Source organism: Chionomys nivalis, chromosome 7 (genome assembly GCF_950005125.1).
Source record: "Chionomys nivalis chromosome 7, mChiNiv1.1, whole genome shotgun sequence".
Classification (NCBI taxonomy): domain Eukaryota; kingdom Metazoa; phylum Chordata; class Mammalia; order Rodentia; family Cricetidae; genus Chionomys; species Chionomys nivalis.
In genome coordinates this window covers 31,215,525-31,243,057 of record NC_080092.1, presented here as the reverse complement: position 1 = coordinate 31,243,057, position 27,533 = coordinate 31,215,525, and the positions used below count along the sequence as shown (strand labels likewise).

The 27,533-nt window shown below is 43.5% G+C and overlaps 2 protein-coding genes across 2 annotated transcripts in view; one reads left to right on the top strand and one right to left on the bottom strand.

Annotated features, from left to right (window-relative positions):
• LOC130877147 (uncharacterized) overlaps window positions 1–25,987 on the top strand; it is a 68,595-nt gene extending 42,608 nt beyond the window's left edge. The window contains 4 exon segments of the mRNA XM_057774096.1: window positions 7,037–7,059; window positions 24,738–24,997; window positions 25,000–25,952; window positions 25,955–25,987. Of these exon segments, the coding sequence (XP_057630079.1) occupies window positions 7,037–7,059; window positions 24,738–24,997; window positions 25,000–25,952; window positions 25,955–25,987 (1,269 nt within the window).
• Window positions 6,502–13,383, bottom strand: LOC130877148 (interferon-gamma-inducible GTPase 10-like). Its single transcript, XM_057774097.1, has 2 exons — window positions 13,201–13,383; window positions 6,502–8,853 (listed from the first exon to the last, which is right to left on the bottom strand). Exon 2 carries the CDS (start codon window positions 8,832–8,834, stop codon window positions 7,590–7,592), a length of 1,245 nt encoding a protein of 414 aa, XP_057630080.1. The 5' UTR covers window positions 8,835–8,853; window positions 13,201–13,383; the 3' UTR covers window positions 6,502–7,589.
• Window positions 25,988–27,533: the final 1,546 nt, after the last annotated feature.

Below are 27,533 nucleotides of genomic sequence, written 5' to 3'. Positions count from 1 at the left end.
GCCAGGTGGGAGACTTCCAATCAGCTGCTATTAAATGAGGGAACTGGGTGCCAGAAGGATTGGAATATGTGAAAAAGGGCTGGGAAACTACCGGCTCATCCGAGTCTCGGCACCAATGAAGGAGAATCTCCCCTACAAAGTGGGGGCTCCTTCTTGGACCCCATAATAGGCACAAACCACACCCACACACTTGTTTTCACAGAGAGATCTTTTACAAAGCGAGGGAGGGTTAAAGTGGCTGCTTTCTGACTCAGGCAGAAGAACAGCATCAAATGACCATGCAGGTGTAATTTTACGAGATAAAAAAGGAGAAGTCTGTGTTACAGTGGGCTAGGATGCTGTGTTGTATTTTGAGTGGACATGTGAATTAGATGAGCCAAAGAGGGCTGTTGATTGCCAAACTTCAGTGCTTTGATAACTGGACCTTACTAATCAGCCTCAGGAGGAGGAAGTGGCCGAATAAGTGAATAGACCATGGTGGTCAGCTTTAGGGTTGCAATATGATGGTTTATTGCAGGGCAGAGGGAACGGGAGAAAAGGGCAAAGCCTTCCAGAGCCCATACTTGAGTGGGCTCGAGTCCCTTCAGTTAGTGTGCAGCTATAAGTACTGGGCCATAAGTCACACACAAACACACATACCTGTAGGCTGACCCCTATACAAACACACACAGAGACACACATGCAAACACATCCACAAGCATAGATGCATCAGGCACAGGGACCCCCTGCTGTCAGTCCAGAGTTGGTGAGCTTCCACTAGCTTGGGTCAGCTGTCTCTGTGGTTTTCCCAATCATGATCTTGACCCGCCTTGTTCATATGATCCCTCCTCCCTCTCTTCAACTAAGCTCCAGGAGCTCAGTCCAATGCTGACTGTGGGTCACTATATCTGCTTCCATCAATTACTGGATAAAGTAATCCACTGTTAACAGTGAAGCCTTAAGTTGCTGACAGTCTGCTCTCATTCTCCTAGGCTTACAACTTTATGTTTCTTTACTTTTACATTTTTATTTCTAGAACCTACTTTTCTCAATTCCTATTCTGCAACTCTTCAGAATGTATCCTGTCAGCTGGCCCCAGATGGAACACTTCCTGGTTCAGTTAGCTTTAAAAAAAAAAAAAAAATGTTTATTTTTTGGGCATTTCAATTCCTCAGCTATTTCTACAAGGTAATGGGTCACCAATTAAACAGACTAACTACTAATGTCTGTTTCTGAATGAGACGCTTGCTTGCTTGCTTGCTTGCTTGCCTGCTTACGTGGACGTCTGAAGCATCTGCAGGATGTCTCTTACAAGATCAAGCTTTGCCCACACCCAGACAGGATATGAATTAATTTGGCTCCCCAAAATTATAATTTGGTGTGGTTTTTTTTTTTCCTTTATAATTCTTTTGCTAACAATAGCCAGGGCCTTACCTAGAGAACTCTCTCTGGTTTCTTCCTGGTCTGTGTCTTTTTAATTAAAAGCCTCTAATTTATTAAAACCAAAACTGAAGTCAGGACAGTAAATCTCTAAGCGACCCAAGACCCACAACAGAAGGATAGCCTGTCCAGGGCTAGGTGCCCACACCTGTGTTGGCAGTCTCCAGTAGAGAATCCAGAGGTCCAGACCCAGAATCTCTACCATAAACTGTGCTGTTGTGGTCACAAGACTTAATAAGGTCAACCACAAACACCTGAGCCCATCTGCAACCTTCTATAAGGGACCTCCTTAATCATAAATCAGGACTAGCCACAGTTATTGTAAATCCCGTCTCCGGCCTCCATCTGATGTTAGAAATATTTTCTAAGCGGAGTTCTCTGTCAATGCAAAATCCCAATCAAGCCAAATCAAAACAAACCAGATTAAAAGATGTCCAGGTTTGCTAGAACTCCTGCGCTCTCAGCTGGCCTTGAGGGGAACCAGGAAGCTGCCAACACAATCACCAGGGGAAAGAGGGAAAACCACAAAGGGACTTTCTGGGGAGCAGTTTAAATAGACTGGAGGAGTGGTCCTGATCTCCTCTGGGGAGGGGTCAAGGTTTGGTGGGCTACCTTGACCCTCCTCAGGGAGACAGGTGAAGGTTTGGCAGGCTACCTTGACCCTCCTCGGGGAGGTGCCAAGGTGCAAGGGGCACAGGGGCGGAGCCTTCAGAGATGGAGGCCAGAGACTGGGATATACAGTTATGGCTGTGTTGGAAACACTTTAGGAGGCAGTGGAAAATACAAGTAGTCAGAGCAGATGGGCTACAGTGGTGAGAACCTCAAAAGCCAGAGCAAGGAGCCTGTCCCCGGTGAACCAAAGAAGAGGGAAGTGGAGTCGGGGAGCTGTCAAGGGTACACTGAGATGTCCTCATGATTTAAGGTACTACTGCCTCTGACTAACAGTTACCACCAATAGTTGTCTGGGGTTCCTGAAACAGTGGGGTATGTCTGCCTTCCTCTTGAGCACAAACTGTGGCAGCAATCAGATGCCCACAGAGCTGGAGACTCATAGAAAAGGTGACCTGGGCAGGACAACCCTTGGGTCTTCCTTTCATGCCCTGAAGCCTCCGTATCCTATTCATCTGGTGATATCAGTATACGGAGCTGAGTAGTCACCTGAGGACTCTACACAGGTTTTACTTCACTAGAAAATCAAGTAAAATGAACAGCATCGATGTGGGATTCCCCTCGGTGTGCTGTGAATATGTTTTATTGCCATTGGTTAATAGAGCAACCACTTTGGTCTATAGCAGGGCTTTATGACCAGCAGCTCTGTACAACTGGAAAGGCAGGTAGAACTGTAGATAGAGCTTTGTGGGAATTGTAGGTGACTTTCTGTTTGTGTTGTTCCGTATTCTTCCCTTCTATGGGAAACCAGCAGTGTCAAGGAAGTGAAGAGTTTCTGTAAACACCATTAGAGAGGCAAAAAAGAAGCATCAAACTAAGACAAACACTAATTTAATCGAAAACCTTGTTAGTAGGAATTGTAAAAGTCAATATGTATCTAAGTTTTACCTTGAGACTGTAAAAGTTCTTTTGTCCACGCCTAATGCTTACCTCTTACTCTAAAAGGGAAGCTCGGAAACCTGGCCCCTTTGCCACAGTTTCAGAAGCCTCAATTCTGGCTGTGGTCCATGGTCTCAGCTACCTGATAAGCTTTTTGTGCCCTCCAGTGAGTTGTTTTTGGGGGTGAGGGTGAGGAATAAAGTTTGCTTCTGTTTCAGACTTTGGTGGTCTGTCCACCATTATTTGTACCCTTGAACACAACACCTGAAATGAAACACATGAAACCATTTGAACGGATCTCCCAGCAACCTCCAAAGCCAACACCCTGAGACCTCTCTCTTCTGTTACAGATCATTCCCACTAACCCACCTACCTACTCTCTGCTAATGTTAAACAGCAGCTAGCTGGCCCACTTCCTGCTATATAGCAAGTTCTGAGAAATAGTTCGTATTTGCTTTCACCTTTGATTTTCTTTATTTCCACAGGTCCAAAAGGAAGCTGGAACTGAATGAAGATGAGTTACATAAAATCAAAATGCACAGGCCACAACTGAAGTCCACCTGATGTAAATGCATAGCTTTAATACCTGTATTAACAATACCAGACCGAGTGAACTTGATAAAGATGATATTTTTGGTTTTGGTTTTGATTTTTAAGCTTAATTTATTTACTAAGTATACAGTGTTCTGGCATGTCTGCCTGCAAGCCAGAAGAGGGCACCAGATCTCATTACAGATGGTTGTAGGCCATCATGTGGTTGCTAGGAATTAAACTCAGGACCTCTGGAAAAGCAGTCAGTGCTCTTAACCTCTGAACCATCACTCTAGCCCAGCTATGATGTTTTAAAAAATCTCAAACCAACAACCAATTTCACCTGTATAAAGAAACTCAAAACAGAAAAGTAAATTAAATTTAAGAGGAAGTGAGGAGTTAAAGATCTGAACAGATAGAAAGATTGGCCAAAACTAGCCAAAGTTAATTCTAGGGGGGAACAATTAATATAATTTACAAATAATTAGCTAAAGTCCAGCTAGATTGAGCATACATGACTGAAATCAGAAATGGAAGGGGGGCATTGCTGAGTCTGTACAAATAAAAGAATTATAAAGATCTGTGGAAGACTTTGCCTCAATGCATGAACCAACATAGAAGAGTAAAACTCCTAGAAATAAACAATATCAAAATAATATCATCTTAATGAAAATCTGAAGAGACAGTACCAAGTAAAAACTCTGAATAAATACTTTTGAATCTTCTCAACGATTGTCCAACATATGGACAACAGTTCTACACTATATGCTCAATGGCTCAAAAAAGGGGGGCTGGAATGATGTTTCTATAAGGAGATGATAAACATCTGAGAAACTAGATATGTTTAAGCCGATTTAGGCATAAGATAACATGCATATGCATTGATGCATCACATGGCACCCTCTTAATCTTTCTTTTCTTCTATTAATTAAAAGTGAATTGTGATTATGAGTAGTATATGCATGTGTTTGTGCCTTTGGAGGCCCCTTGAGCTGCCCCTGGAAGTGAGGGAGCATCCCTCAGGAAGACTGTTACAAGGTGTTTCCTGAACCTCTAAGTTCACTGGTGGGAGCTTCATCCTTGAAGAAGTCTTGAGGAACTCATTCACTAAACCCAGGATCAGACCCAGATCCTTGGCATATGACCCAGAGCCAGGTCTCCTCCTGTCCTTCTCCATAATCACTGCAGGGAGACCTCTGAGGCCCTGCAGAGTCAAGGCAGGAGGGTTGCGGCCATCAACTCTACTTGTTCTTTCAATGTGGACGTGAAGGGGTGAGCATTGTCTCCCTGGTAGTTCCTTGTTGACCTTGATTTGCCCTTTGTTCCAAATGGGGGCTTAACCAAAGTTTCTAAACCCTTCCGCATTCTGGGACTCTTGAGACCAAAGTCACTGTTCACAGCCAGCCCTTAGCTGACCATCATCTCATCCCCACATTGCTGCCTTGGGGAATGACAGTGACTGATTGTAGTTAACTGATTAGGTGCAGTTATTGACAGTTTCTGATTGCAAAGATGGTGTGTGAACAGAGTCTGTTCTTACAGTTCCCAGCCACCCAGACCCAAATAATCACACAGAAACTATATTAATTACAGCACTGCTTGGCCAATGGTTTAGGTATATTCCTAACTTATATCTTAAATTAACCCATTATTATTAATCTGTGTATCACCTTGAGGCTGTGACCTACCAGTAAGATTCTGGGCACCCTTCTCCTTCAGCAGCTACATGGCATCATCCTGACTCTGCCTTCTTTCTCTCTGCATTCAGTTTAGTTTTCCCGCCTGGCTCTATTCTTCCCTGTCATAGGCCAAAACAGCCTCATTGTTAATCAATGGTAATAAAACATATTTACAGCATACATAGGTGATATGGGATTCCTGCAGTCATTCAGTCCCCAAAAAAACACACAGAGATCTACATTAATTATAAACTGGTTGACCTGGTCGCTCAGGCTTCTTATTAACTCTTACAACCCATAATCTTGTCTGTGTTAGACATGTGGTTTGGTACCTTTTATCAGTGAGGCATTCTCATTTTGCTTCCTCTGTGTCTGAGTGATGACTGCAGATTCAGAAGAAAGGATGGGTCCTAGTCAAGGTTCTGCTATAATTAACACCAAAACTTCAGCCTCCAGACAGGTTTATTAGTGAACCTGTAGTTTGATCCTTAAGTCATGAAGGAAAGACTCTGGCATTTGAGAAGACACTTCATCCCAAAAAGTAAAGAAAGATAAGAAAATCAATGAATTACAAGCTTTAAAAATAAAGCAAAAACCAAAAGTAGGTAAATTCGATACAATCTCTCCACAGTGAGACCTGAAAGTTGGGGTGTCTGTGGGGTGTCCAGATTCCCATACTGCTGTATCCACTCACCCATTTGGTTAACTCAACCCATCCTAGATCATCCAGGATTCTGCCTACCTCAATTATCATATTACTACACAGCACCTCCTTCTGGCATGTATGTCTAGGAAGATCCCAACTGTGTGAAGGCAGCTGAACCCCAGACCCCTCTCCTCACGTCAGCTCCTGTCACTCCTCTCTGTGTCAGGTAGGGGTGATGCTGCCCTCCCAGTCACACAGGCGTCGCCCACACAATCCTTCCTCCCATCCTCTCCACTGCCACCATTGCTGCTACTTCCGATTCCATTTTTATTCCCAAAGCCGACACTTCAGTTCTCATCGCTCCCTCCCGACCACTCCTAACAAGGCGTCCTTTGAAGCGACTCCAGTGTCCTCTCCACACTCTGTCCATCCCCTGACTCTGCATTCCTTAGTCTGCATCAGATTTCTGCTGTTCCTGCAACTAGCCAAACCCTGTTCTCACGTTAGTGTGCAGTGTTCCTAGCTATAGACACACCCAGTGTTTGCCCCCTCCCCCGACCCCTTACATATCATGTCCTTTCCTGGGTCTTCTCCTGAAGGAGACACCCCAACCCACCCTGACATACGGCAGGGGCTTCCTCCTGGACCCCACATTAGACACAAGCACCCATTTTCACAAAGAGATCCTTTATTAATCAGGGACGAGGAGGGGAAATAAAGGTAGATGCTTTCTGACTCAGGCAGAAAAACAGAAAAAAATGACCTTGCAGATGTAATTTTTAAGAGTAGAGAAAGGGGAGGCCTGTTTTAGAATGGGCTAGGATGCTGTGGTAAGGGAGATTGGAGACAAGGGAGAAGGGGAAGGGGACAAAGGGAAGGGGAGAGAGAAACTGTCCCAGAGGGACAAAGAACTGCCTCAGGATAGAGAAGAGACAGATGCCGCACAGAGGCAAATGGTGGTTTCTAAAAGTGAAATGGGAAACCCTGTGTTACAACAAGGTGTTTAATTTTAATTGGGCATGTTAATTAGGCGAGTCAAAGGGGGTTGATGATTGCTGGACTTCAATACTTTGCTGCCTGGACCCTGGTAGTCAGCCTCGGGAGGAGGAAGTGAATGAATAAAGGAACAGGCCTTGGTGGCTAACTTTAGGAATGTAATCTAATTGTTTTTAGCAAGGCAGAGGGAATGGGAGAGAAAGACAATGCCTATCAGAGCACACGCTCGAGTGGGCTAGCGTCCCTTCATCTCCTACGTCACTGCTTTATCTTGTCACCACCTCCTGGCCATGCTGCATTTTCCCATGGCGAACATTTTGCAATGCCATTAGCAGTGTTCTCATATTCGTGAGCATCCTCATGCTGGAGAGCAGGGCGTTGAGATGATAACCGAGAAAGAATTGGGAAGTGGTAATATATACTCCTCATCTTGTTATTACAAACTGCTTTCTGTTTTGTTTTGTGAGCTTTCTTTTTGCTTTTGTTCTCTTTTTTTGTATAAATGGGTCAGAAACAGATTCTGTCTTAGTACAGAGAATAGTTGAAAGCAGGTGATGTGTTACTGCTGAAGATCAAACATAATAAACCATGGACCAAGAAAAGAGGCTATGGTCACAAAACAACCCACACATGACAATGGACTTCCTTCATCAGACAGACATCTTAAGGAAGAGCGGGCCTGGGAGTTCGGAGGAAGGACACCCCCATTCCCAGCTTGGACACACAAGCCCTGAAATTCATGTGCTGTTTAGCTAGGCAATATTTCCTGTTTATATCATTTTCAAGAGACACTTAGCATCATTAGCCACTGTGTCAAGGAATTTTAAGCGTAGAATGTAGACTTTCAAACCCTGGAAGACAGAAGACCCAGGACCTCCTTCCACGGCATAAAAAGACTCAGCACACTTCATGATTTTTGCTGATATGCTGTCATCCTTTACGAGGGACCAGAAATCCAAGCACTTGAGGGAGCCCCTGATGTCTTCCACAGATGTGCCCAGCTGTGCAGCAAGCTCTTCAATCGATTTGTCATCCAAGCCAAAATACGATCGGTAATCCTTCAAGCACTGTTCCTGTTCAGGCAAATCGAAGCCACTCAAGAAGGGCATGAAAGGGATGAAAGACAGAGCTGATGACTTCAAGGCCTCCAGCCAGATCTTCTCCTTGAGAAAATTCCTCTTTATCTCAATGGAAGCATCAGAGATATTGGGCAACAGCAGAGCAAACGTATGGCGCTTGTGGCCAGGGAGCTCCATCAGTAAAGTTTCCTCCAGCTTTGGGAAATCGAAGTCAGCCAGATCAAAGTTGGAGATCAAGAAGATGCGTGGTTCAGACACTCCAATGTTGCTGAGATTAGCGAGACAGTAGTCTCGGATCTGCTGGAGGACCTTCTCTTTTTTGAAGGTTGTAGGTTTGGTTTTCTCTTCGTTATATAAGTCACTGTCCACTTTGGTTCTAACAAAGTAGAATTTCTTCCCCACATACTTGATTTTCTGGGCCAGGAGAGCATCATTGACGCTGAACCGAGAGGAAGAAATGATGATGAAGAAGTCATAGCTAGCAAATTCCACTTTTTCTAGATAAGTTTCTGGAAGGAACTTGGGAGTCCCGGTCCCAGGCAGGTCCCAGAAGGTCACTTGGGGATACTTCGGATGTTGATAGGGGGTTCTGTGCATAGTGGTCTCCACAGTCCCAACAGCAGCTGACTCCTCTGCTTCGTGGCTCAGCCCTCGAAGGGCATTTATGAAGCTGGACTTGCCAGCCCCCGACTCCCCGATGACAGCGATTGCCAAGGAAGCCTTTTCTGCGGCAGCCAGTACTTCCTGAATCTGGCTCACCAAATCACTTAGTTTTCCCTCCTGGAGGGCCTTTTGAATACAGCCAACAGTTTCTGGAGAGAGCATGCCTCCTACCTTACTGGTTAATGCAGAGTAATGAGGCAGGAATTCCATGGCCAGTTTTTGGAAATTCTTTCCAGAAGCATTCTTCAGGAAGGCTGAGATGAACTCATCCATGGCCGCTGCCGCAGAAGATCTGGGAGAAAGGAGAAAGACCAGAGAGGTCAGGAGAGTGGAGTGGCAACACAGACACCCACCCCGCTCAAGACACACTGGCCCTGGAGGCCACTCCTCTCCTCTCAGACTGATCCCCGTCACTGTGACTCCTTTATATTCCCCTGGAGAAGGAACACCTATGTTCTGTGCTGTTGGTTCTGTGTCTCAGATTCAGGAGAGGGTAGCCATCTTTGCAGTGTTAGAAGCATGATCCTGAAGATGTCCACATCATAACTCCTAGAATCTATGACTATATAATTTACACAGCTAAAGTGAGTTGGCCATTGTAATTGACAGTTTTCAGATGGGAGTCAATATTTTGCATTATCTAGAAGTTCTCAATTGTGCGTTTAATTTAAACTAATGTTTGGATTTCTGGCTTCCAAAACTAGGAGAAAATAAATTTCTGTTGTTTCAATTGCCTCTTAAAAACTGTTCATATGGTCAAGATCATGATGGGGAAACCCACAGAGACAGCTGATCTGAGCTTGTGGGAGCTCAGGGACTCTGGATGGAAAACTAGGGAGCCGATATAGGACTGACCTAGGCCCTCTGTATCTAACAGAGATCAAATGTCTCCTGCTTCATGCAGATCCTTCAGAAACACTGTTCAGAAGAAGAAAGACTTTCAACTCTCAAACAAAACAAAATAAAGTGAACATATTAATTTTACCGTAGCCTATAATCCTGACTAGTCAGGGGGCTGGGGCAGGAGGGCGGCAAATTCAAGACTCACCTGGGCCCCAAAGTGATTTTGTGAGCAGCTTGAGCAAATCAGGAAAACTCCAGCAAAATTTAAAACACATAAATCAAGCCATCCTGAGGCTTCAGGCAGGCGCCTGCCTGATGTAAACAAGCCGTCCCTTTGCCCAGGTCCTTCTCCTGCCTCTCTGGGACTGCTTCTTGGGGAGAAGTGGCCTCGCCATGGCCACCACCACTGGGGAAAATCTATATAAGGTGAGGGAGCCAAGATTTTGCATACTGGCTTACATACATGAACTCTACGTACAACTTTATGAACAAGGAACGGACCCAGAAGCTGGGGAAGCAGGAGAAGCTGGCCTTCCAAAGATGTCCCACTGAGATGGCCTAGCTATACAAGAGAAGTTGAAGATCTCATTGCCATCTAGGATGTGCAGTGAAATTACTTCATGCAGCAGTGTGGAAGGTGTTTCTTTCTCGAGGGAATTAATGTCACTGTAGCTGTGTGAGTCAGTGGACATGGACGGCAGAGAGAACGAAGAGATGTGTCTCCAGTGGACGTGGACAGCAGAGAGAACGAAGAGATGTGTCCCCCGGGTCTTACCACTGTGCTCTCACTGGCCCCTTGCTTTGCTACTGTGTTGTGTTCCTCATTCATAGCAACAGCCAGTCTGCCAGATGTGCGACTCTGCCGTGCTTGAAGTTAGCAGAACCTACTAGTTATGGCAGCAGATTTGACAGAAAAAAAAAAAGAAACTAAGAAAGAGAATGAGAAATGCACACACATACCATAAAACTTAAAATTGTAAACCATAATATACAACTAGGAAACCAGAAAGGTAAAAAAAAAAAAAAAAAAAAAAAAAAAAAAAAAAAAAAAAAAGCCCAAATAAAGCAATATGTGATTTTAAAAAAAAAAAAAAGTCTTCCAAAATAAATAAACCTTTAAATTCATTTTGTGTTGGCCATCTATTGCTGGGCATGGGGCCTGCCCTTAAACTTAAAAATGGTTTGTATAACCAATGAGATCCCTTGGAGAAATGAATTTTTCCTTTGTGAGTGGTTGTTAATTGCAGAGAGCTTCTTGGTTGGAAACAGGAGCTCACGTCTGCTTCCCCACGTCAGGGCAGGGAGCTCGACAGACTGGGACCTGTGCAGGTCAGGTACCTGCTGCCATAGTCTCTGAGAGCTCATGGGTGCTCAGTCCTCTTGTGTCCTGAAGACACTACTTTCTTTCTTCCTTCCTCCCTTTCTTCCTCCCTTCCTTTCTTTCTTTCACCTAATGAATCTTGAAAGGCTATGTAATCACTAAATAAGTATACTATAAACGATATACCATATTTTCTCAAGAAGTAAAAATTTCCGGTTCAATAAACAAAAACTTCATTTGTGTGCATCAGGGATTTTTTTTTTTTTCTGGATTTTCGAGACAGGGTTTCTCCGTAGTTTTTTGGTTCCAGTCCTGGAACTAGCTCTTGTAGACCAGGCTGGCCTCGAACTCACAGAGATCCTCCTGCCTCTGCTTCCCAAGTGCTGGGATTAAAGGCGTGCGCCACCACCGCCTGGCCTGCATCAGGGATTTTAAGTATGCTTCTCTGAAATCCTAGTGTGCTTATTTCTACCTGTAAGCCATGAGTCACCAAAGCAAGTTTTCCCAAAAATAAATTCTGAAAAATCCAGAACACTATTGGTTCAGCTCTGTTCCTGTAACAGAAACCCAGTGGGCTTTTTTTTTTTTTTTTTTGGCAAGATGAATGCAGTTTTAATCTGTTTTATTGCTTCTTAAATTTTGTTTTATTTGACACCAATTAAATGACAAGCAGAGGGGTCTGGAGAGTTGTACAAGCCATTGAGAGCACTCGCTGCTCCTCCAGAGGACCCAGGTTAGGTCCCAGCACCCACAGTCTGTAACTCTAGTTCCAGGGGTCCGATGACCTTTTCAGAAGGTACCAGGCACACACATGGTGCACACACATGTGCGCAGGCAAAACACTTAAACACAGAAAACAAAAATGAATAAGTCTTTAAAAGACAGTAGAAGCATTAATTTCCTGTGTAACATTTTGTTACTATGAAGGTTTTAATAAGGCTTAGACTATTTAAACAGTCACCTTCTCTGCTGTCTTTAAACAAAAATCAGCTTTGGCTAAGTACCGTGGTAAGTGCACAGAGTCACTCACTCTCAGCAGACCATTCTGGGAGACAGCAATTTGTGAGCAGCATCTAATTGATGATGAACAGTACAGCCTCCGCACCTTCTTTCTAAACCCCAAGCACATGCCTTCTCTACAAAATGTATATGGACTCCTAGGTCATTAGAGTTGACTGTTTTATAGGTTTCTAGATTATCTAGATCCAAAACAATGTAGAAAAATATATTAAGAAAGGATCTTGTTTACAGAAAATTTTAATATAAAATTTCTTTACTGTAAACCTATTTTAGTGCGTACTTAAGTAATGTTTTAAAACGAAATAATGACACAATTGCCATAGCATGCACGCTGTCAGTGACAAAAATACAACCATTTTAGTGGTAATGAAAAGTAAAACAAGGCAGGAAGATGGGTCAGTGGGCGAAAACAAACACTTGTCGTGTAAGCCTGGCCACCTTTAATCTCTGGAGCCCACATAAAAGGCCAGATATGATGATTCACTCGGTAACCTCTGCACTCAGATAAGAGCCGGCCAGATATGATTCACTCAGTAACCTCTGCACTCAGATAAGAGCCACAGGAGAAGGTCACGGGCCAGCTACCTAGAGTACACAGCGCAGCCACAGAAATAAGAGCGACCCAGTCCGCATAAGGGAGAAAGCAAGTCCGTTGCCCCAAAATTGTTCTCTGACCACTACAGATGTGCCATAGCACTTGTGTGACCACACACATACACACACACACACACAAAGAAATACACACACACGTACATTATTTTAATCAAAGATACAAAAAATAAAAGGGCTGGGAATGTAGCTTAGCCGTGGGCTCTTCCCTAGTGTGTGGGAAGCCCAAGGTTCAATCCCAGCACAAAGAAGGAAGAGGACACAAAGAGGAAGAATGGGAGGACAAAAGCCAGGAGGAGGAAGAGCAGGGAGAAAGAGCAGGGACAGGAAGAAGAATGGTTTTATCTCTGATTACTAATGATAAAAAGGTGAGTGCTAGAACGAGAGAGGCCTGTGAGCATCTTAAACATCAGACACATTTGCTCTCAGGTGTGTTCTCTGAGTGTGAAAACGGAAAGGACTTCCTCTTGTCGAGCAGGGAGGACATCATCAGACCTCAGCAAACAGGAGCACATGTTGACACATTACTTAGAGTTTTGCTAACTATGGAAACCTCACAGAGCTGTAACAATAGCTGCCTGGCAGTGGAACACTAGACTCAGAACAGGCAGCAGTTTCACAGTGAGAACTTCATGGATTCTGAGGGAGTCACCCATAACTATTCTGCTCGGTCCAAAGTTTTCCACAACTCCACAGCACCACCGGCACCAAACAGCAGCTCCAGACCCACGATTGCCTTCTGGATAAAGACGATGACATGACTTGTTTCTTAGCCAAGCCAGCTCTGCCCTCGCCCACAGAGCTGACACCCAGGTCACCACCGAGGCAAAGGCTTTTCTCACTCACCAGCTCCAAAGAGTTTCTGCTGTAAATAACCAGGGCCAAGGTTTCCACAAAAGCAGAGAACACTGAGTCTGTTGCTCACTGCAGCCCACAGCACAGTCACCAAAGGCTGCACAGAGCTGCCCTCCTTGAGGAAAGTATCAAGGAGAGCAGAGGTGGCAGGGGGGAGCCTCTGTGGAGTCTGGAGCAATGAGCCCAGAATACAGAGAGGAGGGTTCTGCAGCTGTCTCTGTCGATAGGCGGAGCTAGCTGGTGGGTAGGCATTTGCAGGAAACAGAAGTGAAACTTAACCTCCCTGTGTGCATTCTGGGCAGCATATACAGTTCCGGGAAAGAGAAAATGAACAGTTTATGACTTCAAGATGGAAGGAAAGCTGGAAAATTTTGGGTCAGGAAGGCGGTTCCCTAGAGGCATGTGAGGGGGTCGCTTAACCAAGATACCTGAGGAATGAACTCTCTGAAGCCAAGGGAGTCCTGGGAACAAGGATGAACGCTGGGAAGAATTTCCAGAAATCCTAGTGAATGAGGGAAACACACTACCCTGCCTTATTGTCTATCTTCTCAGGAACGCTGTGACTGACTACCCTCACTTCAACCCGAGGGCACACATGAGCACGGGGTCTTACAGAGTCCAGAGCCATCAAGACAACTCAAGATCGGGGATCAGATAACACAATGAAAGAATGGGGTGTTTCTGGGGAGCTCATAGTACTACACGAGGTGGAACTTTAAGGAGTCTGGGTACACCCTCTGACCCTTCTTCAGTGAGTAGGAAGGCCATGAGGAGCAGAGGGGATGGTAGAACTTGAAGAAAATGAAAGGGTCCAGCTGCTGAGCTGTGGGGAAACCCGCGTGGGCTCCCTGGATATTTGGAGGCTTGTAGATGTAGAGATTGCTGATGGAGGAGGGGAAAGAGCATAAGAAGTTCCTCATCCTCACCAGCCCTGCCCCAATGCTGTGAGCATATCTTTTCACAATTACAGCCACAAGCCTCTTGTCACCTGGGTTCATTCTCTAGGTCTTAGATAGGACGGTGTGTTCTTCTAAGTCGCCTAGACCCTGCAGACGATCCAGCCAACCAGACAAACGCTCCCACTGGTGGAATAGTGGCAAGGCTGCCTATGGGAGTAACCAACAGCTCTCCGTTGGATTGGAGGCCTGTTCTGCAGAAGGAATTTACATCTGGTACTGAAAACATGTTTTGTTAAAAGAAAAAAAAAGAAGAAGCCGGGTGGTGGTGGCACATGTCTTTAATCCCAGCACTTGGGAGGCAGAGGCAGGCGGATCTCTGTGAGTTCAAGGCCAGCCTGGTCTACAGGAGCTAGTTCCAGGACAGGCTCCAAAGCCACAGAGAAACCCTGTCTCACAAAACTGAAAAGAAGAAGAAGGAGGAAGTTAGAGAACTCATTGGTCCAAAGGGAGGACCTACTATTTTCCTAAGCAGCCATCTTGCCAAACTGCCTTCTAAATATCTATATTCGTATTTTCAGATGTGTGCTGCCCTCAGCCTTAGGCAGAGGATCTTCTTATTCTAGTGGGTGGTAGTAACTGCAGAGATTCTTACTCTTCAAAGTGCTAGGAAAAAGTGATTAGGAAGGTCTGCTTTAGATGGAGCACCTACATTGATCATCCCTTGATCTTTAAGGCTCAGAGAAGATCAGAGAAGAGCTGCAAGAAAACCTCGAAGAGCTGGAGGATAAAGGAGGAGGAGTGAAAAATGTCCCCTTGACCTGGCATGGCTGTTGCACATATGAGCTCGCGGTTACTGTGGTTACTCCATTAAGACCCACACAAGATCTAGTCAGGTAAAAATGTCAGAATATTAACTAATATCATTGACGAAAATAGCTGCAAAAATCTTCAGTTGAAAAAGGCCCAGGCTGAGGGTAAGAAATCCACAGTCTCCCTGATGCAATTCCCAGGTGGGTTCTAGCCACCCCTAGGTTCAGTCAGGGCCCTCAAGATTCAGGCTGGCTGAAGACATCCACCACCCACCTGGCGCCTTGCGCACTGGCCAAGTGGGTTTGAAGTGTGATGGTGAACATTGTGTTTAGAGGATCAATTTACCATTTTAAGCATGTAAAAACAAAATTGTTCTTAGCTTGTATAAACCATGAGGAAGTTGCTCTTGCCTTGAATGTGCCCTGTCAGCTAGCCCCAGACAGAACACTTCCTGAAACAGTTAGGCTATGAAAAGTTTCTGCACCCCAACAAGCCCCTCCGCCAAGGCGATAATCCAAATCAGACCAAATCAAACCAAATTAGAGAAAGCCCAGGTTTAATGGATAACAACACTGCCAGATGACTTTCCAGCACCCCAGAGGGGAGCTGGGGAAGGAAGACCAGAAAACCACGTGTTTGTTCTCTAGGGGCAGTTTAAATACCTTTTGGGTGTGGTCTTGAGTATCTCTGGGGAGGGGCCATCATATGGCAGGCTTTCTTAGGGGTGGAGTCTGGACTGAGGCAACTCCCAGGGGAGAGGGCTTGAGATGGTACTATTCCCCAAACATTCCAGACTCTTTAGATACATGTATGCCAGAGGCTGGGGTGAAGCCTTAACCCAAACATTCCAGACTCTTGGGGTATATGAATGCCAGGGACTTGGGTGAGGCTTTAACCCAAACAGGATATTCTTGGGGGCAAAGAAGGAAGGAAAAAAGAAAGGAAGGAAGGAGAAAAAGAGAAAGAAAGAGAGACAGAGAGAGAACGTCGAACGTTGGACATTTCACTTCCTCCTCTGTTCCTACAAGGTAATGGTCAGAGAATAAACAGGCTAACTGCTACATTCTGCTTTTTTTTTTGTTTGTTTTGTTTTGTTTTGTTTTTTGTTTTTCGAGACAGGGTTTCTCTGTGGTTTTGGAGCCTGTCCTGGAACTAGCTCTTGTAGACCAGGCTGGTCTCGAACTCACAGAGATCCGCCTGCCTCTGCCTCCCAAGTGCTACATTCTGCTTTTGTAGGAAACACTTGTTTGGATGGCTGAAGCATCTGCAGGATAACTGTTACAAGATAAAGATTTGTTTACACCCAGACAGGAATATGTGTTATTTGACTCCTCAAATTAAAACTTTGAAGGTTTTTTCCTTTATACTCCACTGACTAACAATAGCCAGGGCATTACCTAGAGAACACCCGGGTTTGCTTCTGGTTGGTGTCTTTTTAATTAAAAGTCTATAATTCATTAAAACTTAGACTGAAGTCAGGCTCGTAAATTTCTAACAGACCTGGGACCCCCAGCAGAAGGGTAGCTTGCCCAGGGCTAGGTGCCCACACCTGAGTTAGCAGTCTCCAATGGGGAATCCAGAGGGTCAGACCCAGATTCTCTACCATGAACTGTGCTCTCATGGGCACGCCACAGACTTAGTAAGACAACCTAAAACAGCTTGACTCGTCTGAGACCTTCTCTAAAAAACCTCCTAAGTGTTTCATGCAAGCCAGCCATTTCTAGGAATAGAAACTGAAAGCAACTCTGAGTGCAGCCCCTTTCCTGGGGGTGGTTTGTATGAACAGAGCTCTTATCCAGCCGGGAAACTGTACACAGCAAGGGTGGGTGGAGACTAGGAATGATGAAGTAACTTGGGGAAGACCCGGCTGCCCATCACAAGGGTCCCACCTTTCTCTTTGCAGTTCTCCCTAGGACTCAAACTCCAGCACTCACGGCTTTTCTTCCTGAACATCCTGAGTCTGAATTCCAGTTCTAGATCATTCTGAGGGAACTGTCCTTGCTGCAGTGCATAGACCTCTCCTAAGAGGAGAGCTTTCCCCGAGGCACCACTGCCCTCAGATCAAGGTCACCACTGCTGAGGTGAGTGAAGGGTTCTAAGTTCAGCTTGGCCAATAGCCCTACGTGTGTGATAACGTGAGGAGGGGAGCACTGACTCCAGGGCAGGAGGACTTGGGGATTTCACTCAGGGAGCACTGACAGAAGCATCCTTCTGTGCTGTCTTCTGTGCCACAGAGCATCCCGAAGCAGAGAAGCAGCAGCCCTCCTTCTCCTTGCTTGTGTGAACCTAGCTGAACTTCTGAAGTAGTCGAGCTTGATGGAAGACAGCAGGCTGGGATACCCAGATGCTCTTGGAGTCTTTGCTGTACCCCATGGAGATAAAATTTCAGATGAGAAACAACGACAATCTCTCTGGCAAATCAGGTTGAGCCCTCTGGCTTTCAAAGGCTCCCCTGCTGTCAGTCAGCTGTTATTCTGATGGCCCCACCTTTACACTCCCTGCTGGTTCTCTGCCAGTTTGCAGAACATTTGGCCCTGTATTTTCACAATTTAGCTGTAACTTTAGGAGTTTCTTTTTCTGCCCTGTGTATCTGGTATTCTACAATCCTCTTGTATCTGTCTGGATGTGCGTTTCTCTCCTTAAACTTGGGGACATTCTTGCTATGATTGGTTGAGAATATTTTCTGCGCTGTTGGAATGGAGTTCTCCTTCTATGTGAATATATTTCATGGTGTTCCAAAGGTCACACATGGTTTGTTCACAGATTTTTCAATTTCTGTGGTCTTCCCTGATCAAATCCTCCAATTCCTCTACATTGTTGAGATTTTGATGGGGATTGCATTGAATCTATAGATTGCTTTTGGTAACATTGCCATTTTTACTATGTTGATTCTTCCTATCCAAGAGCATAGGAGATCTTTCCATTTTCTGGTATCTTCTTCAATTTCTTTCTTCAAATTCTTAAATTCTTGTCAAATAGGTCTTTCACTTCCTTGGTTAGTGTTACCCCAAGATATTTTATGTTATTTGTGGCTATTGCAAAAGGTGATGTTTCTCTGATTTCCCTCTCAGCTCCTTTATTCTTTGTGTATAAGAGGGCTACTGATTTTTTTGTGCTGATCTTGTATTCTGCCACATCACTGAAAGTATTTATCAGCTGTAGGAGTTTCTGATAGAGTTTTTAGAGTCACTTATGTACACTATCATATCATCTGCAAATAATGAAAGTTTGACTTCTTCCTTTCCAATTTGAATCCCCTTGATCTCCTTATGTTGTCTTATTGCTATTGATAAAACTTCAAAAATAATGTTGAATAGATATGGAGTGAACAGCCATATCTTGTTTCATTATAGTGGAATCACTTTGAGTTTCTCTCCATTTAATTTGATGTTTGCTGTCAGTTTACTGTATATTGTTTTTATTATATTTAGATATAATCCTTGTATACCTAATTTCTCCAAGACCTTTGTCATGAAGGGGTGTTGGATTTTGTTAAATGCTTTTTCAGCATCTAATTAAATGATTATATGGTTTCTTCTTTCTGTTTATTTATATGATGCATTACATTGATAGATTTTCATATGTTGAAACAGCCCTGCATCTTTGGGATGAAGCCTACTTGATCATGATGGATTATTATTTTTTTGATGTGTTCTTGGATTCAGTTTGCCAGTATTTTATTGAGAATTTTTTCATCCATGTTCATGAATGAGATTGGTCTGTAATTCTCTTTCTTGGTTGAGTCTTTGTGTGGCTTTGGTATCAGGGTAGCTTCATAAAAAGAGTTTGGCAATGACCCTTCTGTTTCTATTATGTGGAACACATTAAGGAGTGTAGGTATTAGCTCTTCTTGGAAGCTCTGGTAGAATTCTGCACTAAAACCATCCAGCCCTGGGCTTTTTTTGGTTGGGACGTTTTTGATGACAGCTTCTATTACCTCGTAGCTTATAGGTCTATTTAAATTGCTCATCTGGTCTTGATTTAATTTTGGTATATGGTATCAATCACAAAAATTATCCATTTATTTTACATTTTCTGATTTTGTGGAGTATAGGTCTTTATAGTAAGACCTAATGATTCTCTGAATTTCCTCAGTGTCTGTTGTTATGTCCCCCTTTTCATTTCTGAGTTTATTAATTTGAATGTTCTCTCTCCGCCTTTTGATTAGTTTGGATAAGGGTTTGTCAATCTTGTTGATTTTCTCAAAGAACCAGCTCTTTGTTTCATTGATTCTTTGGATTGTTTTTTGTGTTTCTATTTTGTTGATTTCAGCCTTCAATTGATTATTTCCTGTCTTTTACTCCTTCTGGGTCAGTCTGCTTCCTTTTTTTCTAGAGCTTTCAGGTGTGCCGTTAAAATCACTAATGTGAGCTTTCTCTGTTTTCTTTGTGTGGGCACTTAGTGCTATGAACTTTCCTCTTAGCTCTGCTTTCATAGTGTCCCATAGGTATGGATATGTTGTGCCTTTATTTTCGTTGAATTCAAGGAAGACTTTAATTTCTTTATTTCTTCCCTGACCCGGGGTGGTTCAGTAGTTGACTGTTCAGTTTCCATTGGTTTATAGGATTTCTGGGAGTAGTATTGTTGTTAAATTCTAACTTTACTTCATGGTGATCCGATAAGACACAGGGGGTTACTCTGATTTTTTTGTATCTGTGGATGTTTGCTTTGTTACTGAGTATGTGATCAGTTTTAGAGAAGGTTCCATGAGGTCCTTAAAAGAAGGTATATTCTTTTGTGTTTGGGTGGAATGTTCTATAGGTATCTGTTAAGTCCATTTGATTCATTACATCTGTTAATTCTCTTATTTCTCTATTAAATTTCTGTCTGGTTGACCTGCTCATTGGCGAGAGAGGAGTGTTGAAATCTCCTATTATTAGTGTGTGGGGTTCGATGTGCAATTTAAGTTTTAGTAATGTTTATTTTACATATGTGGGTGCTCTTGTATTAGGGGCATAGTTTTTCAGGATTGAGACTTCATCTTGATGAATTGTTTCTGTTATGAGTATAAAGTGTCCTTTTTCATCTCTTTTGATTGATTTTAGTTTGAGATCAATTTTGTTAGATATTAGGATAGCCACACCTGCTTGTTTCTTAGGTCCATTTGATTAGAAAATCTTTTCCTAATCCTTTACTCTGAGTTAGTGTGTGTCTTTGAGGTTGAAGTGTATTTCTTGTACACAGCAGAAGGCTGGATCCTGTTTTCATATCCATTCTCTTAGCATGTGTCTTTTTATAGGTAAATTGAGTCCATTGATATTAAGCGATATTAATGACCAGTAGTTGTCAACTCCAGTTATTTTGCAGTAGTAGTGTTTATGTGTTTCCCTTCTTTGGGTTATGCTGGTGGAGGGTTATCAGACGTCTGTGTTATTGTGGGTGTAGTTGGCTTCCTTGAGTTGAGGTTTTCCTTCTAGTACTTTTTATAAGGGTGGATTTGTGGATACATATTGTTTAAATCTGTTTTTGTCATGGAATATCTTGTTTTGTCCATCGATGGTGAAAGAAAGCTTTTCTGGGTATAGTAGTCTGGGCTTGCATCCATGGTCTCTTAGTGTCTGCAGTACATCTGTCCAGGACCTTCTGGTTTTCATGGTTTCCAATGAGAAGTCAGGTATAATTCTGATAAGTTTAACTTTATATGTTATTTGACCTTTTTCCTTTGCAGCTCTTAATATTCTTTCTTTATTCTTTATGTTTTGTGCTTTGATTATTATGTGATGAGGGGGTTTTTTTGTTCCAGTTTATTTGGTGTCCTGTAAGCTTCTTTTTTTTTTCCTTAACAAGAACAATAGTTTTTCAAGTTTAAAAACTGATCCCACAAGAGAAAATGGGCTTTTGCTTTCCTGTGTTAAAATGCTTCTTTACCCACACTAAACTTCGTAGTGATAGAATTTCTTAACCCTTTCTCTCTATTAATGTCATTAATGAAATAGGTTTATTGATGTGAAATCCTCAGCTGTACTTCTAAACTCAAGACTCTCAGTCCTGGTGACTCATTACAATCCTCCAAGGACCTTTATCAAAATACCTATTACAGGGTCTACCTCAACCCAATTAAATGAGAATCACTCAGGGGAATGTAGGGATCTAATTTTTTTCCCATGATATTTATTGGGCTCTACATTTTTCTCTGCTCTCCCCCTCCCCACTTCAATACTTCCCCAAGGTTCCCATGCTCCCAATTTACTCAGGAGAGCTTGTCTTTTTATACTTTATACTTCCCATGTAGATTATATCTATGTGAGTCTCTCTTAGTGTCCATATTGTTGTCTAAGTTCTCTGGGATTGTGGTTTGTAGGCTGGCTTTCTTTGCTTTATGTCTAAAAAACCACCTATGAGTGAGTACATGTGATAATTGTCTTTCTGTCTGGGTTACCTCACTCAAAATAATGTTTTCTAGCTCCATCCATTTTCCTGCAAAATTCAAGCTGTTGTTATTTTTTTCTGCTGTGTAGTACTTCGTTGTGTAAATGTACCACATTTTTTATCCATTCTTCAATTGAGGGGCATTTAGGTTGCTTCCAGGTTCTGGCTATGACAAAGAAAGCTGCTATGAACATCATTGAGCACATGTCCTTGTGGCACAATTGAGCATCCTTTGGATATATACACAAAAGTGGTATTATTGGGTCTTGAGGAAGGTTGTTTCCTAATTTTCTGAGAAATTGCCACACTGACATCCAAAAGGGTTGTACCAGCTTGCATCCCACCAGCAATGCAGAAGTGTTTCCTTTTCCCCACAACGTCTCCAGCATAAGTTGTCATCAGTGTTTTTGATCTTGGCCATTCTTATAGGTGTTGTTGTTTTGATTTGCATTTCTCTGATGGCTAAGGATGTTGAACATTTTCTTAAGTATCTTTCAGCCATTTTAGATTCCTCTGCTGAGAGTTCTCTGTTTAGGTCTGTACTCCATTTTTTATTGGATTATGTGATCTTTTGGTGTCTAATTTCTTGAGTTCTTTGTATATTTTAGAGATCAGACCTCTGTCTGATGTGGGGTTAGTGAAGATCTTTTCCTATCCTGTAGGCTGTCGTTTTGTCTTGTTGACCATGTCCTTTGCTTTACAGAAGCTTTTCAGTTTCAGGAGGTCCCATTTATTAATCATTTCTCTCAGTGTCTGTGCTTCTGGGGTTATATTTAGGAAGTGGTCTCCTGTGCCAATGTGCTCAAGTGAACTTCCCACTTTCTCTTCTATAAGGTTCAGTGTGGCTGGCTTTATGTTGAGGTCTTTGATCCATTTGAACTTGAGTTTGTGCACGGTGATAACTATGGGTCTATTTTCATTTTTCTACATGTTGATATCCAGTTATGCCAGCACCACTTGTTAAATATGCTTTCTTTTTTCTATTTGATATTTTTTGCATCTTTATCAAATATTAGGTGTTTGAAGATGTGTGGATTGATATCTGGGTCTTCTATTCAGTTCCATGGGTCCTCCTGTCTGTTCTTATGCCAGTACCAGGCTGTTTTCAGTACTGTAGCTCTGTAGTAGAGTTTGAAGTCAGGGATTGTGATGCCTCCAGAAGTTCTTTTGTTGTACAGGATTGTTTTGGCTATTCTGGGTTTTTTGCTTTTCCAAATGAAGTTGAGTACCATTCTTTCGAGGTCTTTAAGGAATTTTGCTGGGATTTTGATGGGCACCTGTAAGCTTCTTATACCTTAATAGGGATATCCTTCTTTAGTTTGGGACAATTTCTTCTATGATTTTGTTGAGTATATTTTCTGTGCCTTTAAGCTGGAGTTCTTCTCCATCTTCTACCCTTATTATTCTCAGGTTTGCTCTTTTCATGGTGTCCCAGATTTCCTGAATGTTTTATGTTAAGAATTTGTTGTATTTAATGTTTTCTTTGACCAATGAATCTATTTCCTCTATAGTATCTTCAGTGCCTGAGATTCTTTCTTCTATTTCTTGTATTCTGATGGTTATATTTGTCTCTGTAGTTCCTGTTCGCTTACCCATATATCCCCTATCCAGAATTCCCTTGGTTTGTGTTTTCTTTATTACCTGTAGTAATGTGGAGCAGTGGGTTGCTTTCCTGCCACCCAGCTCCCAGCTAGTTTACACCTGAAATAATTACATGGAAACTGTATTCATTTAAACACTGCCTGGCCCATTAGTGTTAGCCTCTTATTGGCTAACTCTCACATCTTGATTCATCCCATTTCTAATAATCTGTATGTCACCACGAGCTTGTGGCTTACTGAGAAAGATTCAGCATGTCTGACCTGGCAGCTTCATGGTGGGTGGCTCTTTCTGACTCTGCCTTCTTCCTCCCAGAATTCTGTTCTGTCTATTCCACCCACCTAATTTTTGGTCCTATCAAAAGGCCAAGGCAGTCTCTTTATTTAACCAGTGAAAGTAACACATAGACAGAAGATCCTCCTATACCAATTACCTTTATTTCCGTCTTCAAGTCTTGAACTGTTTCCTTTACCTGTTTGATTGCTTTTTCTTGGTTTTCTTGGGTATCTTTGAGGGATTTATTAATTTCTTCCAACTTTTTGTTTGTCTTCTCTTCTTTAAGGGAGTTTTTCACTTCCTCTTTAAAGGTCTCCATCAATTTCATGAAATTACATTTAAAGTCATTTTCTTCTACTTTTTCTGGGTTAAAATGATCAATTCTTCCTGTTGTGTGTCTGCTGGGTTCTAGTGTTTCCATTGCTTTTTAGGATGTTGGAGGAATTCTTGCATTGGCACCTCCTCATCTCTTTCTTCAAATGAGGCTGGCAGTGTCTTGGCGTCTAGGTCCAATCCTTGCTGTGGCTGTCTAAGTACTTGGGAGTTTTTCTTGGTCTGCCCTCTCTTAGGTCCCCTCAGTATTAGAGCAAACTGTGTTGCAGGGTTCCACAGAGCTCTCAGGCAGGCAAACAGGCCGGTTTGGGGGTGGGGTGGGTTGGGGAATAGCCCAGCTGCGGGAAAACTCCCTGTGGCTGGCTAGAAAAGCCGAGGAAATTGGGGAGGAGCCCCTGGGTTTTGTCCCACTAGGGAGGTCCCAGAGAGTTGGGTGTCCAGCTGTCCAGCACTGTGGCTGTTGACTCACCTCCCAGGTCCCCTCAATATTGGAGCAAGCTATGATTCAGGGTTCCACAGACCTCACAGGTGAAAAGGTGGGTTTGGGAGTGGGGTGGGTTGGGGGATAAACCAGCCACAGGAAAACTCCCTGCTGGCTGGCTAGAAAAGCTGAGGGAATTGGGGAGGGGTCCCTGGGTTTTGTCCCACTGGGGAGGTCCCAAAGAGTGAGGTGTCTGGCTGTCCGGCCCTGTTGTCACTGACTCACCTCTTAGGTCCCCTCAGTATTAGAGCAACTGGACATCTCTTTTCAATTCAGTCTTTTCTGTTCCTCCTCATTTCCTCATTATATAATAATTATGCAAAGAGACCAGAATCCTTGTGGACCTACAGACAATTCAGTAAAGGGTTGATACAAGGTAGAGGACCCTGCTAGAAGTGTTGCTTCTTTTAAGTCCTTTTAGGGTTGCCATCATGTATGAGTATCATTTTAATGAAAATAAAGGAATGTAAAGGAGACTTTAAACTGATAGTTAAGGTTGCAATAGGTAAGGTCACATAGTAATTGGAGTCTGAATTAGAGCAAGTAGTGCAAGGATATTCCTAGGAGGAAGTGAAGTGTGAGAAAGAGACCTCGTTATATCCCGGTAATTAGGGGAAGCAGCAACCAAGAGAAGAGAAGAAAGCCAATGCTGGATGTGAAATGGGACAGGGTCAGGGTCCTGCTTTATTGAACCAGCAAACACCAAGGCTTTGTCCTGCTTTATTAATGATCACAATTTCTCTCCTGTCTGCTCCCTTCAGCTCCATGGCTTGGGCCTCCAGCTTTGATGCATTCTTTAAGAATTTTAAGAGGGAAAGCCAAATCCTCTCTGAAGAAAACATCATCTTGATTAAATCCTACACTGAGACAAACAACCTCCAGAAAGCACTTTCTATAATCCACAATGCACTGAGAGACATCGAGAATGCCCCCCTGAACATTGCTGTGACAGGGGAGACAGGGACAGGGAAGTCCAAGTTCATCAATGCCCTGAGAGGGGTGGGGCAGGAAGACATAGGTGCAGCCCCACCGGGGTGACAGAGACAACCTGGGAAAGAATTCCGTACCTGCACCCAAAGCTTCCCCAAGTGACATTATGGGATCTACCTGGTATTGGATCCACTTCCTTCCCACCAGAAAACTACGTAGCAGAAATGAAGTTTGGTCAATATGACTTCTTTATTATCATCTCGTCTACACGCTTCAAAGAAAATGATGCCCAGCTAGCCAAAGCCATCACCAAGATGAAGATGAATTTCTACTTTGTCCGAACCAAGATAGATATGGACGTAGATAATGAACAGAAGAGTAAACCTAAGACTTTCAATAAGGAGAATGTCCTGGTGAAAATCCGAGGTGACTGTTCAAGGCATCTCCAGAAGGCTCTCTCCAGTGAGCCTCGAATCTTCTTGGTCTCTAACTTTGATGTGTCTGACTTTGACTTCCCAGAGCTGCAGACCACCCTACTGAGCGAGCTCCCAGCCCACAAGCGCCATGTCTTCACGCTGTCCTTGAACAGTGTTACTGAGGAAATCATTAACCTCAAGAGAGATTCCCTGAAGCAGAAAGTCTTCCTAGAGGCCCTGAAATCTGGAGCATTGGCCACCATTCCACTTGGTGGCATGATCATGGATGACATAGAGAACCTGGATGAAACGTTCGCATTCTACAAGTCCTACTTTGGCCAGGATGATGCCTCACTGAGAAACATTGCCAAGAAATTTAGCATACCTGTCAACACACTCAAGGCACGCCTTCGCTTTCCCCATTTGTTCACACAGATGAACAATGAGTCCTTAGAGGACAAACTATGGAAATATATCAAACACATTTCCTCAGTTACTGGTGGTCCGTTTGCTACTGGCATTTATTGCAAAAAGTCTTACTATTTGCAGAACCTTTTTATTGATACTGCAGCAAATGATGCCATAGCTCTTCTCAACAAGGAAGATCTTATAGAAAACAAGGTGGAACCATATATATATCTAAGTCCCCCGATTACTGGGAATGACGGGAAAATGAGGCACAAGTTCCGATCAGTGTTTACTTTTGGCCTTGCTTTGGACACTGAAACATAATTTACACCTGAGAAACAAACCTTGACTTCTGTGTGTGGTAATGCATACACCCGAACAAACAGCATGAGGGAGGAAGGTCTGCTTTGTCTCAGAAGCAGATAACTGCAGGTCACTTTCCAGAGGTGGCAGGTGGCAGAAGCGGTGGGGTCCATCCAAGCAGAAGGCCGTCTGGGAGACGACAGAGAAGCAGCAGACAGAGATAGAGGACACGAGGCAGGGAATTCACAGTCATGGGCTCCAGACCTACTAACAGCCCTGCCCCAGGATCCGCAGCGTGAAATACAGGAGCCTGTGGAACTCATTTTAGATTCCAAACACAATACTCTTGTATCCATAGCTTATTCTCTTTCTGAAAACCCAGACATCCGTGGATAAATTGATGCTGTAACTTGTATCCAAACAGCCTGGAGCAAGAAGCCTCTCTTCTTTGGTGTTGTTGGCTCTTCTTCAATGACTTGTCTGATGTAATTCACAATATAGAAGTTTGTCCAATGTGTCTCCTCACTCACGATTTAGTGTCATCTAAATACGGCTTCAGCTCACTCTACTAGTGGTTAGTGTATCTGGGTGGTACGACCTGGCCAGGTTCCCATGTAAAATTTATCCTCCCATCCCCATTATAATCCTTATTTTTTATTCCAGCCTTTACATACATGTGATATGTATACCTAGCCAGGCAGTGGTGGCGTACGCCTTTAATTCCAGCACCCAGGAGGCAGAGACAAGCAGATTTCTGTGAGTTCAAGGCTAGCCCAGTCTACAGAGTGAGGTCCAGAACAGCCTGTTACACAGAGAAACCCTATCTTGGAAAAAAAATGTATATCTAAATATATACATATATTATAATGTGCTTCAATACTTCTGATCACAGAACAGCCATTGTGCCATGTAGCAGAAGGGATCTATCAGCAGGTGGCATGGCCTGTTCCTAGTGAAGTCTGTTTCTGAGGGTGGGAGCCGCTTGGTCCTGTTTACAGGAAAGTACAAGTATGTGCCATTACCATGGTAACAGCAGTAAACATCTACCTGCTCTGACTGTGGCGTTTCAGTCCCCAGAGTCGGGTTTATTTATTCTCCTGACAGGTTAGAATGGCAGGGTGAGCAGAGACTGTGGGAGAGGGGCTGATGCTACCATCTGGAGGCTCTGTCTCAAATTGTCTGGAGACACAGCCATCCCTTCTCCCTACCATACACACATCCTGTCACAGTCTTACTGATGTCCTGCCTATGCCCTGACCACAAACTCTTCCTTGGTTTCACTATGGGAGTCACAGCACAATTCTAGGAGTTGGAGAACTGGGGCAGAGCAGCTGACTTCAGCACCTGGAAGCCCTGACTCCTATTTCTGTGCCAGTGTATTGTGAGCTGAGGAGGGGAGAGAGGACAGCAGCTACATTTGTCCGTGGGTAACAGGATACTGAGGAAGTTTATTCCTTTAGAACTTTGATCTCATAGTGAGACCAGCAAGGAAAGAGGGAG